The sequence below is a fragment of the Alligator sinensis genome, unplaced genomic scaffold (genome assembly GCF_000455745.1).
Source record: "Alligator sinensis unplaced genomic scaffold, ASM45574v1 scaffold566_1, whole genome shotgun sequence".
Lineage (NCBI taxonomy): Eukaryota > Metazoa > Chordata > Crocodylia > Alligatoridae > Alligator > Alligator sinensis.
Genome location: NW_005842017.1, coordinates 1,004,100 through 1,013,408, shown reverse-complemented (window position 1 = coordinate 1,013,408; position 9,309 = coordinate 1,004,100). Strand labels below are relative to the sequence as shown.

At 38.5% G+C, this 9,309-nt stretch overlaps 1 protein-coding gene across 8 annotated transcripts in view; it reads right to left on the bottom strand.

Annotated features, from left to right (window-relative positions):
• PCNT (pericentrin) overlaps positions 1–9,309 on the bottom strand; it is a 130,930-nt gene that overhangs the window by 86,924 nt on the left and 34,697 nt on the right. For all 8 annotated transcript variants that reach the window (XR_003093684.1, XM_025202192.1, XM_025202194.1 and 5 more), the window contains 7 exons: positions 8,722–8,977; positions 7,933–7,991; positions 7,562–7,736; positions 5,487–5,623; positions 4,399–4,510; positions 985–1,249; positions 615–702 (listed from right to left, as the gene is read on the bottom strand). Coding sequence is in view for 7 of the 8 variants with exons in the window: in XM_025202192.1 (XP_025057977.1) it covers positions 615–702; positions 985–1,249; positions 4,399–4,510; positions 5,487–5,623; positions 7,562–7,736; positions 7,933–7,991; positions 8,722–8,977 (1,092 nt within the window). In the remaining variant the exon portion in view is untranslated. The remainder of the gene's footprint in view (positions 1–614; positions 703–984; positions 1,250–4,398; positions 4,511–5,486; positions 5,624–7,561; positions 7,737–7,932; positions 7,992–8,721; positions 8,978–9,309) is intronic.

The following is a 9,309-nucleotide window of genomic DNA, read 5'->3' as shown; positions in this document are numbered from 1 at the left end:
TTCCTGCCTATGCAGGGGGTCGGACTCGATGATCTATTGAGGTCCCTTCCAACCCTAACATCTGTGAATCTATGAAAATATGCCAAAAGGCAGAGCAGAGCTTCAGCAGCTGAGAAAATATGTAGGGAAGTAAGAAGTGCCCACAGATACCTCAGTATGGATCCTGTCAAGATTCCTGAAAAAAACAAATTCTTGGCAGGATCCATGTATGTCACAGAGAAAGGATACTGCTTGCTTCATTTGTAATAGCCCCCAAGAACCCATGTCATGAGCCAGGACCCCTTTTTAGCACTCAGCCAAAAACTAGGCAGCAGAAAAGACTTCCCATGCTTCATGGTAACCCTCAAAACAGATATTTTCAAGCAAGAATAAAGAAACAAAAAGCAAGAATCACACATCACAATACATACGTTTTTCTTTGATTCTGTGAAGTGTATATAGCATTTTGTTTAAAATACTACCTTCGTATGTTACATAAAATAACAAAAATTTTAGCAATACAAGGCAGCATTACTATATCTGCTATTAACTCTGTGCTGAGTGGTAAGAACCAGCTGTCATTTTGTGTGCAGATTTTATGATAAGCAGTATGATTTTTGTTACATTGAAGCTACCTTGTGTTGCTCTAGTTGCTGATTTAGCTGGCAAAACACATCTCTTCTCTCTTTTTCCGCTGCTTCTTCTAAAGATATAATAGAGGAGCTGAGAGGCAAAAAAAATGTTGAAAATGAACGTAAAATACATTATAAAACCTTGAAACAGATTAATGTATTGAGTTTTAACATGCCAGAGGTTAGGTATGTACACAGCAGCATCTAGTCAAATACTCTTGTATTACCATTAGGATTCCTACAAACACACAGCATCTGATGACATACTAAAAGGCTAAAATTCTTTTAGGCAAGGCAAGGTTCTTTTTGGGTTGTTTTGTCACTACCCAAGAATTTAAAATAATAATAATAATAGTAATAATAAAAACATCACCTGATATCTACAAGTTGATCTTGGCTTGTTTCTGACTCCATCAAAGAATATTCTTTCACTTCTTGCAGTCTCTGATGCAGCAGTGCTAATTCTTCTCTGTAATTCTCTTCAGCAGCCCTCAATTTCTTTTCAAAATAAATTCTCAGTTGCTCCAATTCAGTTTCATGTTCACTTCTCTGTTGCTGCTGGTGCTGTTCAAATTCATGCTTTAAGCATTCTATTTCTTCCACGTGTGACGTACGAGCCAGGAGCTGTTCTTTTAGCTCTGGGTTTCAGAGAAGATAAATAAAACCACACTTTTAATGTTTAAAATACACACTCTCTGGGCTCAATCACAAAAAGAAAAGCCATATAACAGGTAGGACTGGAAATAAAAATCTTTCCCACTCTCCCTTCAGAGACACAATAATCCCAACTCAACATTTTTTGGAAAGTGCAGCAGGGTAGATTTGGCTACAAATTAAATAACATGCAAATCAGGAGGTGGGAAACCCTCCCCACCCCAAAAATAAAATCACACAGCTATGTCCCCATCTACACAATATTTCGAAATGCCACACTTTTGAAGCTACTCAGCACTATAGGTAAGGTAAGTCAGTCCTACTCTCTTCCTTGTGCTCCACCACACTGGAAAGACATTAATTATTATGCAGAGTTGCCATGACAGTTAATCCTTTCACCTCCTAGTGTAACCACCCAGTAGAAATACTAATTTAATCCAAAGCACTTGCTGTAACAATGCATTTAACCCAGAAAGAGCCATCTTAGCACAAAACTACCTGAAAAATTTAACCCTGATAATTACAAGTAAAATGTATCTTATCTTGAGCCTACTTTGCATTGGCCAAGTTTACACTAACCCTAACAGATCCAGAAGTAGGTCATCTGGCCTGTGGAGCCCTGCAGTCCAGAGCCAAAGTATGGTGCCAAATGAGTTTGACACCCTTGACCTAGAGAAATATAACAGAGTGGTGCAAACCAGCACAACTTCTTAAACAAGGTACCGCTCTTACAGGAAGTCAAAAGAAGAGTGTATGTCACACAATCATTAGACTTGAAAACACAGGAATACTCTTCCAGAATATCTTTAAGATGCTCTGTATAGAGTTTGTGACTCGTTGGGAAATAACAATGATGACAACAAAGGACAAATTAATTATCATTTTTCCACAAGTGTGGAGATTAGTTAGATGCAATATAGATCCATATTAGGGCCAAATAACTGGGAAAAGTAGTATATATCAACAAGGGAGACAACTTTTTTTTGTGGAGGTGCGGGGAAGAAATTTAAATAATTCAAGGATGGAAAGGAACACGAGTAATTTCAAAAGGCCTTAAAGTTAGATAACGGGGAAAATGGGTTTATAAACAGTTTGATTTCTATATAAATGTTGACATATTCTAAAAATTGTATATTAGGCTTCAGGATGCCTAGCTTGTCATGCATTGTGAGAAGAATCAGAGCAAGCTGACTGAATAAAGAAAAAGATCAACTAAAAAGATCTATTAACTATAAAGATCTATTAAGAAAATGAACAATAATAATTCTGTTTTATATACTCATAGCATGTCTTCACCTGGACCAGTAGGTTGCATTTTGGTTATATCGTCTCAAACCAAAAGAAGCAGAAATAGAAAAGGATCCAGAGAATGGTAACACGAAAGATTAGAAGGATGGAAAAATACAAGAGATTAACAAAAGTTAGGACAATTTATCTTGAGAGGAGATAAGAATTCTAGAAAAAAATATATACATTTCCAAACAAAAGGAAAATGTTATAGCCTTAACCATACCAGCAGAGAGGACAAAAGTGAATGACATTCCCAGGCATAGACAAATGTTTAACAATCGTCTCAACTAGCCATAGATCAAAATATATAAATATAACCTGTTAGTGTAACTGTTACATCCAGCATTCCCTCCAAGATGTGTGGCATGCATGGCCACTCAGGCGCACCTGGCAGCATGGCATGAGCATGCCCGAGCAGCTGCGCAGCTTAGAGGGAATGCTGGTTACATCTACATAATTCTGTAACAATAGAAGTAAAACTGCTCCCACCTTAAGCCTGTTTCAGCCACTGTGAATGTTAGGGAGATGTAGCTCGCTTCTACTGCTCGAGGCTCATGAGAACGTAACAGAGTATAACCGCTGCTGAGCAGCAGCTTGCTCCTCCTCTCTAAATGTATATACTTGTCCATACCCTCAGATACATAGATAGCCCCAATAAAGTTGCATGTAATCAGTGGTCTTTAAAGTTTTTTTTTCATTCTTGCATCACACATGCAGGAGTTTGTGCATATAAAAATGTGGCCATATCCAACTTCACTTACCCCCCAAAATGCATCACTCTCCTAACAGAAAGTTTGCTAAATTAATGATGTGCAGAGATGTTGATGATGTACCATAAGCCTCTAAATTAGCATAAAATATTGCTTTTAAGACTATGCTCATTAAAGAGATATTTACTGTGCACTTGATGTTGATCATATAAATGACTTATTTCACCATCCCTCCTTCCATTTTGTCTTCTCTTAAATAAAAAGTCAAAATGTAAGATTGCTGCATTATGAGTTTTTTCATACAACTAATTAAAACTGTGCAGTATTTCCTGATACATCTTTACGTTACATTGCGAATATGCCAGTACAGAGCTAATGTTTTCACCACCATTTTTTTTTTGTTGAGTTTTGGATTCTATTTCAATTTAAAACCCATGCCATATCCAGGAAAGCCAATATTAAAAACAAATCATAAATCAGCATTATCATCTTTAATTTAAACTGAAAGTGTTTTGCTTAGGTTTTAGGCTTTGGGGATTTTTTCATTTAAAGCTATTGAACTTAGGACCAAGAAGAACAGATGAATTATACATGCCTTTAATTCTTACAAGGTCATCAAAAGAAGAATCTCACTTCTGCAAATGTCATAAAACTGTAAGGGAAAAGTGACCCCATTAAGAGGTGACAGCAAGAGGATTCCTCTTTGGGAACACAAGGTCTTTGGAAAATGGAGAACAAGAGGCTTGTACAACTTCCCCTCTTCCTTTCCAGGTACCTCTTTCTGAAGGCCTGTGAATCTTTTAAATTAATTTTAGTGTCACTAAGAAAACACCTATGCAGCTAACTTCAACACTAGAAGAAAAACTCTATTTTGGCCTCAAAAGTACTAAAAACTTCTCAATTGTGAGGCTTTTGATTTGTAAATTTTAAAGGGGACCCAAAAATCAAGCTAATGAAAACTTCCTGTCTATGATATATGTAACTCTTAAGATTTGGCTGTATGTGGCAACTGGAAACTAAACTAAGCAGACAATCTGTCCAACCCATCATAGCAAGTCCAGCTGAACACTCCCATGATTCCTTACTCATCCAATACATCGTTAAAAATTGTTTCACACTTATTGTAACCTTACCACTTAGTTCCTGTCGACTTGCTCGTGTGCTATCAAGTTGAGACCAAAGCTGCTTGATTTCTTGTTGTGATTGAACCTTTAGTTCTGTGTGTGTAGACTGCAGTTTCTCCAGCTAGGAAAGACATATTAAGTTTAGTGGGGGAAAAAAAGTTTCATTTTAATTGTTGCCTGTTTGCCCATGTTACAAACAGCCCAGCAGCTACACAGTGAGAGAACTTTGGTACCAACCAGAACTTTAGCTTACAGTACAAGCTACTGGAGACAGAGGGAAGTACCTAACTACTCATGGATCATCCCTTTAACAGAACCAAGAGAGCAAGCCATCTGCTCCTTGCGTCATAGTTTCATAGTAGTTAGGGGTCAGAAGGGACCTAAATAGATCATCTAGTCTGACCCCCTGCCACTGGCTGGGGCACACGCCGGGGGCACACAACACCCGCCAAAGCGAGGACCACTTCCCTAGGAAGTTGGTTCCAGATCCTAGCCACCCTAACAGTGAAATAGTGCCTCCTAATCTCTAACCTGAACCTATTCTCCAGCAGCTTCTGGCCATTGTTCCTCATCACCCCAGGTGCTACAGGGGGGAATAGGACCCTTCCTATTTGCTGCTGATCTCCCCTAACAAGTTTGTACGCAGCCACCAAATCTCCCCTCAGCCTCCGTTTGCTGAGGCTGAACAGGTTCAAGTCCCTCAGCCTCTCCTCATAGGGCCTGCCCTGTTGCCCTCCAACCAAGCCTGTCACTTATGTCAGGACTGGAAAGAAGAAAATAAATCATTCTGTCAAGAAGAAAAATTAGGAATCAGTAAAAACATAAAGACTGAGGAAAAAATTTAATCAAACTGTAGGAAAGGCCATAAAAGCTGACTCAAACTAGTTAGAAAATTATGAATACCAATATACTTGTATCTACTTATACTTTATCATCTTAATTTTGGTATACAAACAAGGCATATATCCCTCTGCTTTTTCCTTTGCTCAAATTTAAGTTAAAAAAGCTTTATCCCACACCACCAGTGAATAACTTCTGTTCTCTGTACACTGGGTTCTTTATACACATAAAACATTCAGAATAAAAGGTTTATTAACCTGTTGCTGAATCTCCTGTTCTCTTTCATTGCTTTTCCTTTTCATGTCTTCTAGGCACTGGTCATACTCAGTCTGAATCTGCTCACGTAGTCTTATAATAGCCAGCTCATGCTGGTTCTCCAGATCTTTATATTTTGCTGAAAGACAAAGTTAGTTCTTTTAAAAATAGCAAATAAGACTTTTCTTCCTGAGAAGTCTCTCGTACAGTACTACAATTAAGTAACTAAACAAAGCACATATGTACTTATCCTAACCAATATGGTAACTAAATTGTAAGTCAAAATTGCTCCCTCTCTGGGTTGGTAACAGCAGGGGCCAGTTTAATTTGTAAAAGCATCATCAACTAGTTAGCTCAGAAACAACTCCCAGTTACCTGATGGGCACCATATAAATACTTACCATATTTACTTAAATATACAATGAGGTTTCCCCACCCCCTATCACCATAGGGAAAAAGCCCCTTGGGTTTTATATTTTCATACAAGGAAACATCATTAAATACATTGTCTATCATTAAATTGCTGCCAAAAGCAGCATGTGCTTAGTAACGGAAATCAACTATAAAGCTGATTAAATGCAGCCAAGACTAAGCATGACCATAAAATACATGGCCCATACTGGGCAAACATACTGATGGGAACTTCACACAAGAATAGGTTAGTGCAGTCCATCTGAATAAGATCTATAATAGTGCCCAATGCGCCAGGCCCTCTTGGTACTGACTCTTTTTCAAGTCATAGTGAGCCACTCCACTGCATACATTTTTTACTTCCTCTCCACTCCCACAGCTGAGCTGACACCTCTCTTTCCCATTTCTTTACCAGCCTTAAATGTCTGATGGACATCAACAAATGGGGCCCCAAACAGTACACCCAGAATTCCTCTGTTGCCCCCTCTCTCAGCCTGTTTAGTATGATTAGTGTGGTCCTGCCCTTCATGAGGTTGAGTCAGACCAGGTTGCCCTGCGCCTCATCTGCATATAAATTTTTGAAGGATCCCAGGACTAGTAACAAGAATACCCAGTTCCAGTCATGAGTGGGTGGCTAATTAGCATATGGATCCTGTATGTGTGTGTAGGGAGGGGGCAAGTAATCTAGAGCGCGCGCGCACACACACACACACACACACACACACACACACACACACACACACACACACAGTAGTACTGGGCTGTGGGGTTACCATGGCTTGAAATGCTGTTGACTCTGCTGGAACCCAGCCCAATGAACTATATGGTAAATTATGAGCCTTTTGGCTTTGGATTAACATCATGCATAGTTTGTACTATATATAAAGCACGTGCCAAAGTGCTGCTTAAAATTGTGTTTATGGGAGTATTTGTGCTAAAAAACGTGCAGCAGTTTAAAAAAACTGCATTAATTCAGGATGAACTAAGTCTATGGGTACCTATAATAATTAGTCTATATGTAAGTACCTATAGGTATGTTTATTTTAAAAGGTCAACGTTTTCAAATAAGCTTCTCAATTCCACATCCTCAGAGAGAGCAGGGTCAGAGAGTAAGAAGGGAGAGAAGAGGCTGCAGAAGTTGGTGGGGAGGGCAGAGGCCAAGGGGACTACCTGACATCCCAGACTTATTTTCCCTAGTGTAGCAGCAGGAGAGGGACAAATTTAAGGCAAACCTTCAATAATTAGGTTCTATACCTGGAAAATTATAACAAATGTATACATTTTCCATATATAGAACCTAATTATTGGGGGTGGTCATCTTATATTCTAGGTTGTCTTATATGAGTACATATGATAAATAGTAAAGACAGATGGGAGTTGTAAATTTGGATTTTTTTTCCACAGAGCTTTGTGCCCTCATAATTCCTAATTCCTCAGTAAATATTAACCTCAAGCAGCATCAGGGGGACTGCAGAAAGAAAACTGTAACAGATCACTGATGCTATGAACAGCCTCAGAGGTCCACAGAACAGATTTATCCAAAGAAGCTTCGATTCAGTGTTGCTGGCAGTTGGGAATGGAAAGGACAAGGAGAAATAGCTGCCCACGGGTCAGAAAAACATTACTCACTACTGTCTGTGTTGTTAAAACCTGCTGTCACACTTACTTTCAACCTGATCTTTTTCAAGAGACAGACTCTTCAGCTCTTCTTTGACTTTTTGTAGTTCTGCTTTCAGAGCTTTTTGCAGTTCATCCAATTCAGTCTGATGTTTTTCAGATAGCTCCTCACACACCATTTTTAAACACATTTCTGCCTCCACTGCCCAGTCTCCTTTAAGGGTCTACAAGAATGGCATACAGGCTTTAAAAGTAGTTGCACTCATTTGGTAAATAAACAGTATTTTTCTACTTTTTAATTTTACTTCCCATTTATTTGCACCTTTCAAATATTTTTTTAGTAGAAATAAGAATCTCTTTTATCAACTTTGGTTTATTATATAGAGTTTTCTCTTCCAGTATAAAATAAGGAACTTATACCTCCAATGTTTGGATGTGTTTCTCTTCCATTTCCAACTCTATATTCTTCCTCAGGTCAACTGCAAAATACAAAGCACTGATCACAAAAACATGAAATACTGAGTTTGAGTTTATGTGATATGATACTAAAAATATGGAAAGGTGTATTTTATTTTTAGCATCAAATTCAGGATCAGAAGGCATACAGCAGTATGATGGACTAACACTGATCCAAAGCTTCTCATACATTGTATTCTGAAATCTCAGCTTTCTTAAGAACTAGCGTCTAGTTGTAAATAGTTGCAAAGAAAACCTTGAAAGTTTAACTGGAACAGTAATGACAAATTAAGTCTGCAAGACAGTATTCAATTAATAGAGAGGGATAAATTGTCCCATTCATCTTAATGGTTAGTCTTGGTTTTGTTGATGCTCTTTAAGTTCTATCAGGGACTAAGTGAGGCCCTAAGATTTTAAAAGACTATCAGCTACCCTTCTGTTCACACTGGGAAAAAGCTCTAAGCAGCCTTAAATGCTGAAAGCGGAAACACTTCAATAAAAAGTGCACACACGACTCTTAGAGGTATGTTTTATGTGCATTTTCTTATGAAGTACATGATGTTTCCCCTGCCAGTCTGCCAGGTTCTGTCCTCAAACAAGTCTGCCACATGATTTCTACCCAAGTTACACAAGTGAACATTTGGATTCAAGTAGGCATGAGGTGCACTGAAGCCAGATGAGGCTGCTAATTATGGGACAGTGAAATACTCAGCAGTCATAAGATTAGGCTCATAATTTCCCAGCTTTCAATACCTAGTTCATCTTGATGTTTCAGTTCAATTTCTTCTTTTTCCTTCTGATTGTGCTCTTTAATATGCTCCAATTCAAACTGATGTCGGCTCTGCAGAATCGCTATCTCCTGAGCACGCTTATCATTGAGCATCTCCCGCAGTTCCATAAGGGCAGTCTCCTTCTCCTTTCTCAAGTTAGACTGAATCAGCTCCAGCTGGGATGTGTGCATATTGCTTAAACTTAGTCGTAAAGCTTCCAGTTCAAGATTGTACAGTGTCTGTAGTGGGGATTGGGGGGAGGGGGAGGAATGAAATATGCACCCCTTTTCTATATCAAGTTTCAATTTTATTAAATGCCTTCAAATGTTATTGCTTTTTGTAATACAGAATGCCAGTTTCTTTATGACAGGTATGGAATATTAGTAGAAACTGGATTCAAGTTCTGGTGTGGCCTGCAGACTCTTTTATTAATGAGTCTTTAGCATATCTCCTTCTAGCAGCAAAGCCCGTTTGATATTCTACCAATATTTTTTTTCCTTATTTTTTTCTAAAGTTTATCTACTGACAGCCAACTTTGTCAGCCATCTATTTCCATGCAGTAATCTCAGAA